We start from the raw sequence: 17,492 nt of genomic DNA, 5'->3' as shown, positions 1-17,492 counted from the left end.
AGTCTGACTCCAGATAATAGGTGTTAGCCATATTTAAGCACAACACCCTCTTGGAGAAAAGTTTCGTGATGACAATTAACTCCACTACCCTTTGTACAACAGAACTTAAGATATGTTTATATTGAAACTGTTTGCAAAGTATGTGTGGCGTCTTCCATAAAGATGAGTTCCACTGACTTAGAAACAGTGATCAAGCTAAGGCTCTGGGGAGAATGGCCGAGGTAAATATATTGTCTGTGGGACTCAGGATTGGCCTGGCCCTAAAATAACATAGAAGTCACTTAGGCTGTTGTAAAATACGAGTGACACCTCTCACAAGGATGCATTTTATGAACCGAGAAGCAAAGTTCAAGGTTTGATGGGAAAAGGCCTGGAATAAACAAATACAATATTCTGTGGTTTTTGGGTGAAGCCTGGTCTTATAGATAGCAAAGAATCACCAGGTCGTAAACTATATCGTTTCCCAACCTTCTGGGTAGACGGGTAAACATCTTTCTTTGAAGAGACAAGCTTCCTTATCTGTGTTCACAAGGATCTCTTACATACTACATGGGTCCTAGGTATTGAACTCAGAACCATAGGCTAGGTGTCTGGTATCTTTACCTACTGAGCCATCTTGTTGGCCCAAAGCAAGTTCTTTTGAAATGTTCGGCTGGCCAAGCTGAAATAAACAAAACACTCCAGTCCCACCTGTGTGCTGCCGCTTTTAGGCAACCCCCGAGCAACCCCAAACACCCCAAAACATCCTCTGTGGACCTGGCTGAGAAAGAATACCGAGGGAGAGACCGCAAAGACATTGCACCAGGTGGGGGTCAACACGTGGAGTGTTACAGTGTTGTCAGCGGTACGAGTGGAGAGAGTGCCCAGCAGGAGGCCTGGAAGCAAGTCATGACCTCTGCAGAATGCATGTAGCCCAGTGGAGGTGGGAGCACAGGGGTGATGTTCAGTGCAGATATCCCATCCCTAGACACATAAAGATAAGGAGACTCACTGGAAGGAGAGATAACAGACTGGGGATGCAGAAGGCTTGAGAGTACAGCGCTGGGAGGAGAGGGCAACATGCCATAGAGCCCCAGGCTCTTGGCACCAGCCCAGCCAGCATCGCCCATGGTCGGGGGTGCAGTTAGGGTTTGCGTGTTCATGAAGGATGTCTTACAGAGCTGTGGGAGCATGGGCAGGTGCTTGCAGGAGGAGCAGAGAGGGAAACATCTGGAAAAACAAAGCCGACAGCGGGGAATTCTTACTTTCTTTGCAAGCAGCAACGGAGGTGAAATAGTTAGGAAACACGTCCCAGGAGTTCTCAAAGGGAAGAAATTATCCCAGCATCTGCTGAAACATTCAAGCCGATTTCATTTCCGGCTGTTGCTGGAGGTGTAGCTGCTGCGATGGGGCTCTGCTGTGGAGGGGAGCGATTGAGCTCAGCTTGGAGTACCGCAGAAGCAGGATTTTTAGATGCAAGAAATGGACTGGGAATGGAAATCACTAAAGGAAAACTCAAGGGTGGGGGAGTCTGGCTAAGCTGTTGCACCAGGATTGCTCCCTCAGCAGGCCAGGAGCATCTGCTGGGCTAGGAGGATCCCTGCCAAGTCAGAGGGTGGCCACGATTTAGGAGTGGGGGTGGGTTATAGCCTAGTCAGCTTAGCCATGTCTACAACCCAAACATCAACAGATTTCTTTAGTTGTTTAGTTTTCTAGTGGCCTCCCATGAATTTTCTGTCCCTCCCCTCCTGTCTCTTTCCTTTCCCTCCTCTTCCCTCTCTTCTCCTCCCTCTTCCAGGGGTCTAGATTTTGAGTCACAACTGGACTTGAACTCAGTATGTTATTCCTTATATTGTCCAATATGTTGTCCTTGAACTCAAGATCTTTCTTCCTCAGCCTTCTGAGGCACATACCTTCATAAATTAACTCTCTCTGTGTCTTTCTCTCTTCCCCTTCTTCCCTCTCTTCCCCCCTCACCCCCTCTTTTCTTTTCTTCTGTTTGGTTTTTTGAGACTGAGTTTCTCTGTGTAGCCCTGGCTGTCCTGGAACTTGCTTTGCAGACCAGGGTAGCCTCAGAGATCTGCCTGCCTTAACCTCCCGAGTGCTGGGGATTAAAGGTGTGTGCCATTCTTTTAACAGCAGAATTCTTGCTCAAATGCGACATTGCACACAGAAAAATGGAGCACTAACAAGTGAGGTTAAGGGAGACGGGCAACTCCTGTGGAAAATGTGGTTACATGCAAATGCCCATGTGTGGTGTCTGCACAGCACACCGGTCTGCAGGTGTTTCCATGCGTATTTGTGGGTGCTTTTAGTCTGTTTTGAGACAGGGTTTTTACACAGTAGTCAAAACTGGCCTAATGACTTTATATCTATCCCCCATGGGCCTCAAATTCAGACATTCACCTGCCTCAAGCTTTTTGATTACAGGTATTGAACTACCATTCCCGATTTCGAATGTATCTTTAGATATTCAGAATAAGTATGGGAAAACTCAGGAATTTCACAGGGGATTGTAATCCTGCCTGGATGGCATGTACCCTGGTTTAGGTCCCTTCAAGAGAAGGGAATGAGACAGCGCAGAATATTTTCATGGCTTCTCCTTGCTTTTGAATGGTTTTTGAAACCTGGTTGTGGAAATAACTGCTGCCTGAGGGAACTAGAAGGAATTTTAAGCAGCAAGGTGGGGTAGTGAGTGACTCAGCGGGGAAAGGCGCCTTCTGCCAAGGCCGAGAGCCTAAGTTCAGTCCCTGGACTCACATGGTGGAAGGACAGGACCCCTAACTGCATGCTGGCCTCTGGCTTCTACACGCATGCTGTGGCCCTCACGCCCAATAAATAAACAGGTTTTCTTTAAAAAGTAGATGAAGACTAGGTGATCTAGCGACAAACCTGGTAGGCCCGAGTTTCATGTCTGGAACCTGTACAAAGGTGTAAGACGGGAACTGGCTGCACAGAGGTGTCCTTAGTCGCCACACGACATGCGCTGTGGCATCTGCATGACCTCCCACGCCCCAATAATAAACAAAATAAAATTAACGAAAGAAAGACAACAACCAACCACAAGCTAATAACAAAAGCCACCACTGGCCGGTGTTTGGGGCTGGGGTAAACACGTCTGAGTTGGAAGGGTAGGCGGTGTGATATGGGTGGGAGCAAGAAGAGAAGGGAGGGAGGGGGCTCATCTGAAAGAAAGGGAAGAGAAATTGTTGTATTTTAATAAATCGAGCTAGCTAAAGTAACGGCGAGATGATTTTCATTGTCACCCACGTGGTGTGGCTTCGCGTTCTCGGGTGGTAAGAGTATCATTTATTTTATTCACAGGCTGTACTCGGACTATCTCTACTTTGCAAGTTCAAATAAATCTGCAGACGACTTTCACGAGAAGGTGACGGAGGCTCTGCAGCTGTTTGAAAATTGCATGCTGGATTATTCGCTGCGCGCCTGTGTCTACAACAACACCCTGAACAACGCCATGCCCGTGCGTATTCGCCAAGCCAAGCCCGTACAGAGCGGGGCCACTCGGATGCTATTCTGTGTGCGGGGGGGGGGGTTCATTGTGTGAACAGGGTTTTAGCTCAGAGACGGGGGTGGGGGGGTGGGGAGCAGAGCATCCGAATGTGCAGATGATACCGAGCTGTCTCAGAGCAGTAGCTAATGTGGAAGCAGATACTCCTGCCTGGAGAGCCGCGAGAGCAGCTGGATCTTTCCAGCCTGTTGTTTGTGTTCTTTCTTGCCTGTCACCCAGACACTTGGCATCGTGCATCTCCTCCCTCTACTAGGGATCCAGGGTGCACTTAAGAGGCCTGCCATTTAGTAAGGCTCCAAAGCGCACTCTGTAATTAGAGACAGGAAGACTCTGGTCCTCAGGTTGTCTCGCGCATCACTGCGGCATGGGCCATTCCGTCGGGTTCCAAATTACCCGCTTGTGAGTCTGAACATTCCGACAAGGTCTTCACTGAAGAATGTCCTCTCGACTCCTCTGTTGTTCTCTGCCTCCTCTTAAGTAATACACCTAGGTTCCAGCCTCATGCAAACAGCACAAAACTCTTGCTGGCTGCGAATCCAGTGACTTAGCTGAGGTCGCATTTCCACTGTAGGCTCCCAGGTCTGAGTGCTTGCTTCCACTGCAGGGCTCTTGCCTTAGGTAGCTACCTGTCACCATGTAAAGCCATGTCACATGTTAGGTATGCACAGATGGCTGTAGGTGAGACCCCCCCCCCCCACTCCAGGACAGCGAGGCTCAGAGGGAAGACTTCAGTCTCTCTGCCTGGCTTCTCAGACCATTTTTTCTTACCCTGGGGTGTCTTCCTGCAGACATTGTCGTTCAGCAAGGAAGATCAGCAGAGGTAGCCACGTTTTCAGCTAGGCAAGCTTTGGAGGCAGACGGTGGCGTGGGTCCACTCTGGCTGTGTGACTCTGCACAACTGTCATGGCCTTTCTGAAGCTCAGCTGCTTCATTAGAAAACGGCCAGGTTTTTATGGGAACTCAAGACTGAGAGTTGTTTCACATGTTTCTGCATTCATAAATGTATGGTACTGCCCCTTGGTACAACTGGAGCCCCTCGAAGAGTGGAAGTACTTCAACCTGGTTGGGAAGTGATGGACTCTGCCCGTGTTGGCTGCCCACCAGCCTGGGGCTGTGCCTCGACACAGACCCTCCTGTTGCTGGGGCTTGCTTTTATAGACAGGGATAGTGAGGCTCTGTCTTGTTGACTTTTGTAGCCAGCTACGCAGTAGATGGGGAATCTGAGACCCCAGTCTAGGCTTTGAACCTAGCTTTCGTTGGGGCTCCAGCCTGTCTCCAGAAGTCCGCTCTCTTGCGCTAACATGTAGCAGGCTCTGGAGGGTGGGAGTAGGCAGGTGGTCTGTTGGGAAGATTCAGATAATCCTGGATGCTGCCTGCCTTAGGGCTGCTTCCTTCCCGGACCTTCTGGAATTTCCTGTTTGTGATGGTGCTGTGCATCATCTCTCAACACAAGCCCGCAAAGAAGGGAAGAGAGAGGGAGGCAGGAGCAGGTCAGATGGGCAGTGAGGCGTGAGGGGTTTGGCTAGTGTGTCTCCCAAGAGAGGCAAGGACATTCTCACCCAAGCAGTCAGCACCCAGCTCTCTCTTTGGGAGCTCTCCTGAGGAAGACTTCAGAGAGGGAGGGACAGATGTAGACTCATTCCCGCCTCAGTTGGCTGGGCTTCACGGAGAGAGAGAGAGGCAAGGCTTTGGGAGTCCTGACACAGGCGTAGTTGGGTTTAATAGCTGTGAACCGAGCTTCTCCCGCCCTGTGAAGGGTCAGTGTCGGATAGAAGCTGATTTGTATGAGGTGACATTTCATTCTACCCTGAGGTCTGCCCTGGGAAAGACAAAGCCTGCACCAGCCAAGCTGGATGTACTTTGGCTGTCTCTAAATAGCCTTCCTAGAGACAGGATATCCACAGCCATTTCCTCCCACAGGGAAGAGGGGCCGTGCCTGGTGCGTTTCCTCTCTTTTTCCTGGCTACAGGCTGACGGAACATGGGGACACCATTGTGACTGGGTGGGAAGTTCATGGGTAGCCGCGTGATGCTCTCCACCTCTGGGTGTACTAGAAACATCCATACTAAATGTTTGCCAAGTCCATTGGTGAGAGACAGGAAGTATCTAACTTCAGTTCACTGCTCACTGGATACTATCCTAAACTCTGCTTCCTCCCTGACCTCTGAAGTCATTCCCGTTTTACAGATGGGGACACCGAGACTCATGGAAGGTGTCTCCCACCCACAGCTAGCAACAGGCTACCAGTTCTGATAGACTTTGAAACTGGTCTTCCTTTTCTCGCTCTTAAAAATGGCTCTGAGCCAGCAGGAGGCATGTACTCTGAATTTCATTTGTGACTTGCCGAGGTTGACAACACCATAGTGTGGTGCCTCTTGTCTAAGGGAGAGAGCTCCAGGGGCGTGGCAGTGGACAGGGTAGCTGAAGTCCAGAACGGGCTCTGCAGCGGAAGAGAAGTGGGCAGTTAGGGATGGAAAAGAGACTACTTCAGGAGATGGTTTCTCACTGGGATGGGGAGAAAGGTCCTTTACAGCTGCTCATGCAACCCATCTATAGTATGGGGAATGTGGTCTAGTTTCCTGGGTGCTGGCATTGCAGGCATGCCCACCACAGCTAGCCCTGGATACTCTATTAAGGCCTTCATATGGCACCTCACTGCCCGAAGGCCTCCTTTCCCCACCACAATCCCTCTTTTTCCATCACTATGTCATAGCCACCCTCTCTCCACTTAGGTCCTCAGATGGCCTTTGGGCAGGGCCTCTGCTCCCCCTACATATCATGTAGCAGATTCTGCCGGAGGGTACAGGTGTGAAGACCCTTTTAGGCTGGGGGTTAGGCTGCAGGTGGGGAGACCTATCTGCCTAACTGGCCTGCTGAGGAAATGCGTGTGTTCAGTTATGCTGGGCTCCGGAGCCTTCTCTGTGGCTCTTCCCCCTCTTCCTCGACATGCTTCCCCTGCCTGTCCGAGAACTTCTCATCTTTAATAACTTTCTTTAATCTGACCTCCCCCATAACGCTTGTCACAATTGGTGATGACAGGTGTCTGTTCCTTGATCAGTTCAGAGCTGTCTCTGAGGAGTCAGGGCCTTGCCTGTGAAGGAGCGTCACATCTTCACTGCCTGGTGTGGTACTTGATACACCGTGTGAATGCACAGCATTTGCTGAATGAATGAGTGACTGCCTGAGTGAGAAGGGAGGCAGGGTGGGGTCCCACCGGAAACTGGGGGAACAGTGAGGGCTGCAGTGGCTCCTGTTTGGGCCAGAGTTGGGCCTGTCGCTTGGTTCGGCTCAAAACTGGATCCCCTCGGGTGCTTTCTAGGGTTCCCATGAGTTGGTCCCTATTGGTCTTTAGACTCCTCAAGGTACTTTTTAGGATGTCCTGTGTTGCTTCCTATGCCTCCCTGGGGTGCGCCTTAGGTCCCCCATAACGTACTCCCTCAGGCCCCAAGAAGGTCTTTGCTATGTAGTGGAACAGGCATCGTGTCCATGAGGGACTGGACCCCATGACTTGACTTTGTTAGGAGTTAGCTGCTAAGTCCAGGCAGACACCACTGCCCTCCTGATCTCTGACTCTTTGTCAGTGAGTCACCAGGCATCCATAGCTCAAAGGCTTCCTTCAACTCTGGTGTTCTCTCATTTTAAATGTACTGGGCCCTTGCCCTAAATATTGTCTCTGTGTCGGTTCTATTTTGATTCTCACTCTGTTTTGATCCCCATCCTAAGCTGGACGGACAGGAGTTAAACGGGACTTTGTGTGGTGCTGTCTTATCTTCATGGTTCCCAGTTGCAAGTGTGTTGCTGCATAGACAATGTCCCTGAGGGGCCCAGAGCTCTCCCTGGCTGAGGGAGAGGTAGGTTCTGGAACCAGTGGGTGGGAGGCTCTCCCTTTGGGAGCCAGCACATTTATTGGCATCCCACATCCTCACTCCCTGGACCAGCCCTCTCTGTAAGGAAGGCCCTGTGCAGCCAGGACCCTGCAGGGCTGTGTCCTGAGGGCAGTGGTAGACTCTCAGCAAGATGGTCTCCGAGGTTCTTCTGCCACCAGGGCAGATGCAGGGACAGGATACAGCTGCTCTAAGCACCAGTGTCCTGTCGCTGACCAGTCACCCCCTTTCCTTCTGGAAAGCTGTCAAGTTACAAAAGTAGTTAGTTTTTCTGGGAGAAATGAACCTTGTGAGGCCAGGCTGGCTGCAAACTGGTCGGGAAGAGATGGGGAAAGCCCCTGGAGTCCTGACCTAGCACGATGTTCTCATCCTTATTCCGTGTTGGAGGCTACATGTATGCTTGCTCCTGGGACTGGCACATGCCCATTGCCTTCAGCCCAGTTTAAAGTCTTTATGAGCCGGTGTGTAAGGCAGAGGTACCAAAGCGAGGCTTAGCAACAGCCAAGGGATTTCAGAGACAACTTGGGCCTTTCCTCTAATTGTTTTCCTTCCTCCCTGGCTTCCTCCGTTGTTAGAAAAATGATGAACTGGAAAAAAGACCGTGAGAGATGAAGACGGTTAGCATCTGCCCGCACTCTGTCAAATGTTCCCTTGCTGTGCTAATACCGTGTTTAGCAGTTCCGCCAGGAGCTGACGTTGAGCGCTGACACAAAGCTTTGTACGAGGTGACTTGATGGCCCTACCCCCAGGAATCTCAAAGTCAAGCTAATCAGGGAGAATGATGAAGAGTGCTTGCCTCAATAAACAAACAAATAAATAATAAGTAAGAGAATGCCCCAAGGAGGAGACACAGAGGAAGAATGATAGGAAGTTGGAGGCAGCTTGGGGCTTTCCAAATGGAGAGCCCTAGGGCCCTGAGCCAGGGCCAGTGAGGGCTGGCTCACTGCTTTACAAAGCACATGGCCATGATAGGTGGAAGGAGGAGTATAGCGATGAGAGATCCAGCCAGGAGCCTTGTGGGTGTCTAGTAGGTGTTAATAGGAGTAGACAAAAGGGTCTGAGTAGGGAGGTTGGAGGGGTGAGGTGCTCCCACTTCTGACGCCAGCTCAGCTGGGGGTTCTGGAGGAAAGTCACCAACCGTCTTCAAGTTTGGTATTACAGAAGGGTTCACAGGGCACACTAAAGGCTCATATGACCATAACCATAACTTATGGCATGGGAGGATTCGGAGTCACATCCACAAGGGAAAGTGAATGGCAGAGCCTCCAGTTCATGCTTCCCTTCAGTCAGAGGTGTGCCAGCACCTCCGAGCAGTGATACATGCATGACCACATGACTACAGTGAGGAATCTGGCCACCCCAAGTTGTAACGTTCAGAGTTCTTATTGGGATTCCATCAAAACTGACCCTCTGAGCAGGGATACAGGAACATACATAAACATAATAAAGGCAATAAACAGCAAGCCAACAGCCAGCATCAAACTAAACGGAGAGAAACTCAAAGTGATCCCACTGAAATCAGGAACAAGACAAGGTTGTCCACTCTCTGTCTACACCTATTCAATGTAGTTCTTGAGGTTCTAGCTAGAGTAATAAGACAACAAAAAGAGATCAAGGGGATACAAATCGGAAAAGAAGAAGTCAAACTCTCACTATTTGCTGATGATATGATAGTTTACATAAGTAATCCCAAAAATTCTATCAAGGAGCTTCTACAACACATAAACGCTTTCAGTGATGTAGCAGAATACAAGATTAACTCAAAAAAGTCAGTAACCCTCCTGTACACAGATGATAAAAGGGCTGAGAAAGAAACCAAAGAAACAACACCCTTCACAATAGCTACATATAGCATAAAATATCTCAGAGTAACTCTAATCAAACAAGTGGAAGACCTGTATGATAAGAACTTTAAGCCTTTGAAGAAAGAAATTGAAGAGGACGCCAGAAAATGGAAAGATCTCCTATGCTCTTGGATAGGTAGAATTAACATAGTAAAAATGGCAATCTTACCAAAAGCAATCTACTGATTCAATGCAATGCCCATCAAAATTCCAGCAAAATTCTTCACAGACCTCGAAAGAATGGTACTCAACTTCATATGGAAAAGCAAAAACCCAGAATAGCCAAAGCAATCCTGCACAGTAAAGGAACTTCTGAAGTTTTGACTCTACCACAGAGCTACAGTACTGAAAACAGCCTGGTATTGGCATAAAAACAGACAGGAGGACCAATGGAACCAAATCGAAGACCCAGATATTAATCCATACACCTTCGAACACCTGATTTTTGACAAAGAAGCAAAAAATGTCAAATGGAAAAAGAAAGCATATTTAACAAATGGTGCTGACATAACTGGATATCAGCATGTAGAAGAATGAAAATAGACCCATATCTAGCACCATGCACAAAACCCAAGTCCAAATGGATCAAAGACTTCAACATAAAGCCAACCACACTGAACCTCATAGAAAAGAAAGTGAAGTACACTTGAATGCATTGGCACAGGGAACCACTTCCTAAATAGAACCCCAGCAGCACAGACACTGAGAGAAACAATTAATAAATGGGACCTCCTGAAACTGAGAAGTTTCTGTAAAGCAAAGAACATGGTCAACAAGACAAAAACCACAACCTACAGAATGGGTAAAGATCTTCACTAACCTCACATCACACAGAGGTCTGATCTCCAAAACACAGAACTCAAGAAATTGGTCATCAAAAGAACACATAATCCAATTTAAAAAAATGGAGTACAGGCCTAAACAGAGAACTCTCAACAGAGGAATCTAAAATGGCTAAAAGACACTTAAGGAAATGTTCAACATTCTTAGTCATCAGAGAAATGCAAATCAAAACAAGTCTGATATTCCATCTTATACCGGTAAGAATGGCCAATATCAAAAACATTGATGACAACTTATGCTGAAGAGGATGTTGGGTAAAGGGAACACTCCTGCATTGCTGGTAGAAGTGCAAGCTGGTATAGCCCCTTTGGATATCAGTATGGTGATTTCCCAGAAAATTAGGAAACAACATTCCTCAAGACCCAGCAATACCACTTTTGGGTATATATCCAAAGGATGCTCAATCGTACTACTAAGACATGTGCTCAACTGTGTTCATAGCAACATTGTTTGTCATAGCCAGAACGTGGAAACAACCTAAATGCCACTCATTTGAAGAATAGATAAGGAAAATGTGGTATAGTTACATAATGGAGTACTACACAGCAGAAAAAATAATGACATCTTGAGATTTGCAGGCAAATGGATGAATCTAGAAAACATCATATTGAGTGAGGTAACTCAGACCCAGAAAGACAAACATCATATGCACTCACTCATAAGTGGCTTTTAGACATAAAACAAAGAAAACCAACCTTCACTTTACAATCCCAGAGAACCTAGACAATAATGAGGACCCTAAGAGAGACATACATGGACCTAATCTACATGGGAAATAGAAAAAGACAAGACCTCCTAAGTAAATTGGGAGCATGGGGACCATGGGAGAGGGTAGAAGGGGAGGGGAGCAGAGAAAAATGTAGAGCTCAATAAAATCAATTAAAAAAATACTGACCCTCTGGTTATTCTGGAGACCACAGCTCCATTAGAAATCACTGTTAGCTTGACTGGTGCTCACAGTCTAGGGAAATGAAATTGCTCCTGCTGGGCAGTGCAATCCAGAGGCCTTAGCAGTCACCTGCCAGCCCAGAGGGCAAGAGCCAGACCTATCTTTGAGTGTGGGTCAGTTTTTTACTACCAGTTTCTAGGTTGGCATGAGAGATGAAACAGGATAAAGACTCAGGAAATGAGTAGGAGGGAAGGAGGAAGGCTTCGCCTGTGCTTGGTTTTATTCCCCTATGGTTGTGTTCTAAGGACATCACATGCGCCTTCGCAGTCACAGTTGCCTTTGAGGTGTCTATTGTGATTGACAGCAAGAAGACAGCCACCCACATGTCATGCAAAGGACCTTCATGCCTTTGACATCTTGCCTAGGCTTCTGTTCTCACTTGTGAGTAGAGGTTGGAGCCACCCATGGGCTGTCATGAAGATTATGTGTAGCCCTAAGTGTGGGGATTGTTTGCACATGTGGCAAGATGCCTTGTGTTAATATTTGACTTCAGAAAGCAAGCGTTAGCTAAGATGAGTCTGTGTTGCTTTACAGAGAGATGTCAGTCATGCTTTGGAAAAGCACCATACAGGGCTGGGGAAGTGCGTTCTGCAGTAACATCCTCCTCTTCCTTCCTAGGTGAGGCTCCAGGTTGGGCTGTATGCTGTGTACCTTCTGGACTGGCTCACTGTCTTTAGTAAGGAACAGTTCCTCATTCTGCGTCTGGAAGACCACGCATCCAATGTCAAGTATACCATGCACAGGGTCTTCCAGTTTCTAAACCTGGGTATGTGCCATGTTTCAGGTAGTGGGGCTCCATATAAACCCTAGGGACATGAGATTTCTCATTTGTGTGTATATTTGCAGTGTGTGTGTGTGTGTGTGTGTGTGAGAGAGAGAGAGAGAGAGAGAGAGAGAGAGAGAGAGAGAGAGAGAGAGAATGCATGTGGAGCTCTACCTATGTGTGTTGGTGTGTGTGTGAGTGTGTGTGTGAGAGAGAGATAGAGTGAGAGAAAGAGAATGCATTGTAGCTCTACCTGTGTGTGTTGGTGTGTGTGTAAGAGTATGTGTGTGTGTGTGAGAGAGAGAGAAAGTGTGTATGTGAGAAAGAGAGAGCACGTGTGTGTATGTGTGTGTGATGGGTGTGTGTGTACACGCACACAGGTAAGAAGTCAACATCCGTTATCTTCCCTACTCTTCTCGTTTTTTTTTTTTTTTTTTTTTTTTTTTTTTTTTTTTTTTTTTTTTTTTTTTTTGAGAACGGGATCTCATGGAACCCAGCTTGTTGTTTTTGTTAGGCTGGCTACCCAGGGAGTCTCAGGGTCTGTCTTTTTTTCCTCCCTTCCAATACTGGGGTTAGAGGCACATGCTGCCATACCCAGCTTTTAAAGGGTATGTTGAGGATTTAAAATCAGGTCCTTGTGTTTCCAGGACAAGCCTTACAAGTACTTTATCCTCTGAGGCAACTCCCCTTCTCCATGGCATGTGGGCTCTTTAGGAGTGTACTAGGTTAAGCATAAAATGGGAAGAAATGGACTGTGTGAGGCCCAGGGACTTCTGAAGAAGTCCTCCATTCCTGTTTACCGGGTAGGTATCGCTGCATGCGGCCTTGTGCACGCAGTGTTGGGCAGGCTGTGGCGAGGAGGGACTCCTCTCAGCTCTTTCAACCTAAGAGAAGGAAGCCCGGTCTAACACACAAAATGACTGTTGGTATCCATGGGGAAGGTAGGTACTGTCACGGTGGGCCTAGTGATGATGGGGGGCCCCATCTGCTTCAGGAGCATAGAGGCGTTAATGAAAGGCCAGAGGAGACAGCTTGAATTCTGAAGCAGTTCAAGGTTACAGTGGGTGGCTAGGACAGCTCTCCAGGGACATGGAGTTTGGAAGTCTGGCTGTTACAGCATCTCAGGTGTTTGGTAGGGAGTCCCTGAAGTCAGAGGTGGCTCACGGTTGACCTTTGGCCTGCCTTCAGCCTGGGGATACCAGCCAAAGGGCACTCTGCTAACTGGCTATGCCCCTGGCCGGTAGAGGCACATACAGAGGTGAGGAGTGCTGTCTGGATGTGAATGAGTCACCCAAGGACAACTGCTGAGGCTGTAAATGTCAGCCCACGCCACTTTTTCACGGGACATTTCCTATAGTCCGGTCCAACGACCTAACCTAGGAATTCTGTTAACTGAATGTTTCTTGAAATTTATTTGGCCACCACTGGTATTCAGGACTCTTATCTTGTAAACTTTCTTTCTTTCTTTCTTTCTTTCTTTCTTTCTTTCTTTCTTCCTTCCTTCCTTCCTTCCTTCCTTCCTTCCTTCCTTCCTTCCTTCCTTCCTTCCTTTCTTTCTTTTATTATTATTGTTGTTATTTTAGAACTGGTATGGGCTGAAATATAGACACTCTTTTCCATTTAAGACTTAGAACCATTTTTTTTTTTGATTTGACCATCTGTCAATCTCTTGCATCATGTGGTTGCCTTCTGTTCCTAAGAGGGGCAGGACTGTAAGGTCAATTTTCTGGCTTGCATAACCCAGAGACAATGTGCTATTGCTGTAGTTTTAGTTGGGTCCTTCATGTTGGGGTCCAGAAGCACGAGGAGATAGTGGTCTAGTGACAGGTTGATGACTCAGAAGTTTGGGTGTGGAGGTATAGCCTTATGTGTAACCCCTGCTGGCCTGCCCTGGGACATTTTCCCCATGGACGCAATGGCTGCAGGTTCAGGGGCTACCTACCAGTCCTCCCACCCTTATGGCCACTACACAAGAAAGAGGAAATAGAACTCACTCAGGCCTAGGCCCTTTGCGTCACTCAGGATCCCAACATGAAAATGATGGTGGCAGAATTCCAGGCAACCAAAGTCCCTGTACATAGTTACCTAGGACAACTGAGGGCCCCAAAGGGCAGCCAATGCAGGGTGGCTGGAGGTAAAGGGACACCATCCCACAAGAACAGACATGACCCTAGACTTTAGAATCACTTTACAGCATCTAGTGGTTTCTTCCCTCTTTGGTTTCTTCCAGTGGATCTAACCAGATCTTTTTTATTTCATTTTACTTAAAAAATTATTAGTTTTATTTTATGTTTGTTCTACTTGCATGTATGTGCATGTACCATCTGTGCGCCTCGTGGCCTCGGAGTTCAGAAGAGGGTATCAGATCCCCTGGAAGTGGAGTTACAGGATCGTAGGTGCTGCAAGAATCAGGGAGGTTAGCCACTGAGCCATCTTTCCAGTCCAGCCATGTATCTTCCTACAGGAACGTCTTCTACTTGCCCGAAGTACAGCTGGGCCTCTTGTGACGTCCCTTCACCTCCGGCCTTACAGGATCATTTTCCTTCTCATTATAGGGCCTCTAAGTGAGAAGCAAGAAGCGTTGATGACCAAGAGCCCTGCGTCTAACACACGGCGTCCCGAGGATCGTAGCCTGGGGCCCATGTGGCCAGTCACGCAGAAGATTTTGCAGGACTTCTATGGGCCTTTCAACACTAGGCTGGCACAGGTCCTAGATGATGAAGCATTTGCCTGGAAGACGACGTGAGAGCTGAGTCCCTTCTGCCGGAGCCAGACCTATAGACTCTGTCATTGCCATGACTTTAGAAGTCTCCTGATGGAGAACTGTCACCCACAGTGTGGAGAAAGCCACCGGCGCCCCTCTTCTCCTCCAAGGCGATAGTCAATGGGAACTATCTGGCATTTCTCTTGCCATGTTCAACAGCTCTGCTCTTGAATTCTTCCACCTGAAGCCTTGGAAAGTACACTGGGGCGAGGCTCCTGTCTGTTCCCAGAGTACCTTGGAGCTTAGGACGGTAGACTGGCACCCAGTGGGTAGGAAGAGGAGGTTTGGGGAACCCACAGACCAGCCCTGACCTCCTACCTCCAGGAGAGCTTGTCTGGGTGTAGGATTGGACAGCTCTGAGATCCGATTAAGTCCAAGCTCACTAGAGGCTGTGCTTTGGGGCTGACTGGAACCACCCTTCAGGTGTTATTTCCCAGCACCCCTTGCATAAATGGCTAACCCCATCTAGCAGAGAAAGAAGCGGCTTGGAGAACAGAGGCGCTTTTCATTTTGGTTCATATTCCCAAGTCAGCCCTTCAGTGACATCAGAAATAAGCCCTGTTCCCTTTGCTGTGCCCAAAAGAAAAGAAAACAAAACAAAACCCTGGCATTTGGCAGCGCGCTCATCTCTCTGACCTCCTATTCTGCCCCCGCAGACTGTATTTATGCCCAGCATAGAGAAGGGGCACTCTTAAACAAACATTGCGCCTTGGATTTGACTAACCCTGCCTCTCTTTTCTGCTCCTTTGGATGTTTTCTCAAGAAATTCAGTTTGTATTTGGAAAGGGAAGTTTTGGTGTTAATGCCAGAATAGAGAAGCCTCAAGGCGTCGAACAGTTGGCGGGAAAGGAAGTGAAGCCCTCGCCATGTGTGGAAGGTCACCAGAGAGCGCAAGCTGCTTCAGTTTCTGGTTCTGGCTGGTTACAGGCTCCCTCCCTCCATCTTCCTGTCGGAAGAATCTTTTATCCACATTCTTTGTCGTGTGTGGCCAAAGTTCCATACTCACGAAGGCTCTCAAGACACCCGTGTCCTCAGAAACACATCTCACAGACTAAGCTTGGGCTAAATGCGGTGTGTGGTGACGAGGAGATAGCTTGGCTCTCTATGGACCTTTCTGGGCCTTTTAGGAACTTGGTACGCAATGGATAAGGTGATGGTTTTGTCATCCAGGGAACACCAGGGAGAACAGCTTAAGCCCATTTGGCACACAGGGCCAGGGGGAATGTCACAAAGCTTCTCTCTGGAGTATTGCCAAGGGATGCTTCCTGGGAAGCTGTGTTCTCGGGTCAGGATCCTGTCCACCAGCGTCAGAAAGTGTACACACTATGTACCCGACTGTCACGTGAATGTGTGTGAGAAACCCAGGTGTTGGTGGCAGGAGGCTCCGCAGTTGCTCGGCTATGTGAGTCCTTCTGCTGTCCACCATTGCTGGAGATGGGACTCTCAGCCCATGGGAAGGTTCGGAGAGCTCTGAGCATCAGCATGGACTAGGCCAGCTCTGCTACTGAAGGGGCTGTGTGTCTTGAAGTCTGCGTTCCAGGACAATCCCCCCCTTTTCTCACAGCCAGCACTTGGCTGAGTCGCCAGTGGGGAAATCTGGCCAGAGTACAGGATGCTTTGGGAAGAAATGATAAGAGAGAGAGAGAGAGAGAGAGAGAGAGAGAGAGAGAGAGAGAGAGAATGAGAGAATGAATATTTATTTGGAATACTGTGTGTGTGTACATGTGGCCGTGTGGCGTGTGCAAGAGCGCACATGCGTGTGGGTGCTTATACCGAGTGGGTTCCCCTCAGCTATCTTGCTGATGAGGCTTCTCCCTCCATTAGAGACACAATGCCTTTATGGATTAATTTCTCCACCAGTTAGCCTGTCATTTTCCAGAACGTATCTCTCACCATCCCACCCCAATCCACAATTATAAGACATTTTTTCTTGCGCACTCCTATGCATGTGAATAACATGTAGCGTAATTCTGCTTCTTACAGAAGTATTGCCAAAGGTATAATTTCCAATATTATTTGGTTCATTGCTGATCTTTTAAAATATGCAGCCCCCTCCTTTCTTCCATCTGGGGCTATCCAAACCCGGTTTGGCCTCTAATGGTCTCTCCCCAGGCGTCACCAGCATTGTCTTTGCTTTTGCTCGGTCGAGGCCTCCTCTTGTTTGAGAGCACAGGTAGTGTTTTGGGTGGTAGCTCCCTAGCGTGTCACCCCAAACCAAAGCAAAACACAGACCTGGTGCCGAAGACACTTCGTATTCCCAAAGCTGTGTGCCAGGTCGTATGAAACCTTCCCTCCCTGTGTCATATAAGGTATGATATGCGAGTCACATTTATCCTGTACTTTTATTCATATTTAACAGAATTAAAGATGGACCCACACAGCTGGTGCCTGCGGGGAGTGGGCCCTCCATCACAAGCTTGCCGGCCAGTTCTTTCCATGGTGTCCTGTGTGTGCCAGCGAGTCACGGGGGGAGGGGGGGTTCGGTCACCACCTCCCCTGCCTTCCTCATCACAAAGGGGTCGCCCATGATCCTCATAGCAGAAAAAAAAACCCAGAGCAGTCACAGGACCACACCTGTTTCCTGGGGACATCTCTGTGGAGGCCTGCAGTGGTTGGCAGACAGGCTGGGAGGTCCTGTCCAGCTCCTAGCGGCCCTCACATGGTCTTCAAATGTAGGAATCGAAGACTGAGAGACCACTGGCCTCAGGCGGGTGAGTTTGGATGCTTGGTGCCTCTGGGTGTATCTTATCACTGGGTAGGCAGGGTCCCCTGTTGGGGCTTGAAGAAGGTGAGGGTGTCCCATTCAGCGTTGGCCTCCATAGCAAAGTAACTCAGACAGGGGCCTTTACACACTGGGCCACATTTCCCAGTGAAGCTCCAGCCCTCAAAGGTTCCACATTCCCGAACAACGTCAAGAGCTGAAGACCGTGTTCAAAC

At 48.5% G+C, this 17,492-nt stretch overlaps 1 protein-coding gene across 5 annotated transcripts in view; it reads left to right on the top strand.

Annotated features, from left to right (window-relative positions):
* The window catches only part of Chst15 (carbohydrate sulfotransferase 15), an 83,698-nt gene extending 66,728 nt beyond the window's left edge, over positions 1 to 16,970 (top strand). For all 5 annotated transcript variants that reach the window (XM_050137321.1, XM_050137323.1, XM_050137322.1 and 2 more), the window contains 3 exons: positions 3,304 to 3,460; positions 11,647 to 11,794; positions 14,347 to 16,970. In XM_050137321.1, coding sequence (XP_049993278.1) covers positions 3,304 to 3,460; positions 11,647 to 11,794; positions 14,347 to 14,537 — 496 coding nt within the window. In that variant the 3' untranslated portion in view covers positions 14,538 to 16,970. The remainder of the gene's footprint in view (positions 1 to 3,303; positions 3,461 to 11,646; positions 11,795 to 14,346) is intronic.
* The last annotated feature ends 522 nt before the right edge of the window (positions 16,971 to 17,492 follow it).

This window comes from Alexandromys fortis, unplaced genomic scaffold (genome assembly GCF_014885135.2).
Source record: "Alexandromys fortis isolate MF-2015 unplaced genomic scaffold, M_Fortis_MF-2015_v1.1 scaffold_3, whole genome shotgun sequence".
In the NCBI taxonomy this organism is placed as follows: Eukaryota; Metazoa; Chordata; class Mammalia; order Rodentia; family Cricetidae; genus Alexandromys; species Alexandromys fortis.
This window is presented reverse-complemented; position numbering and strand designations above follow the sequence as displayed.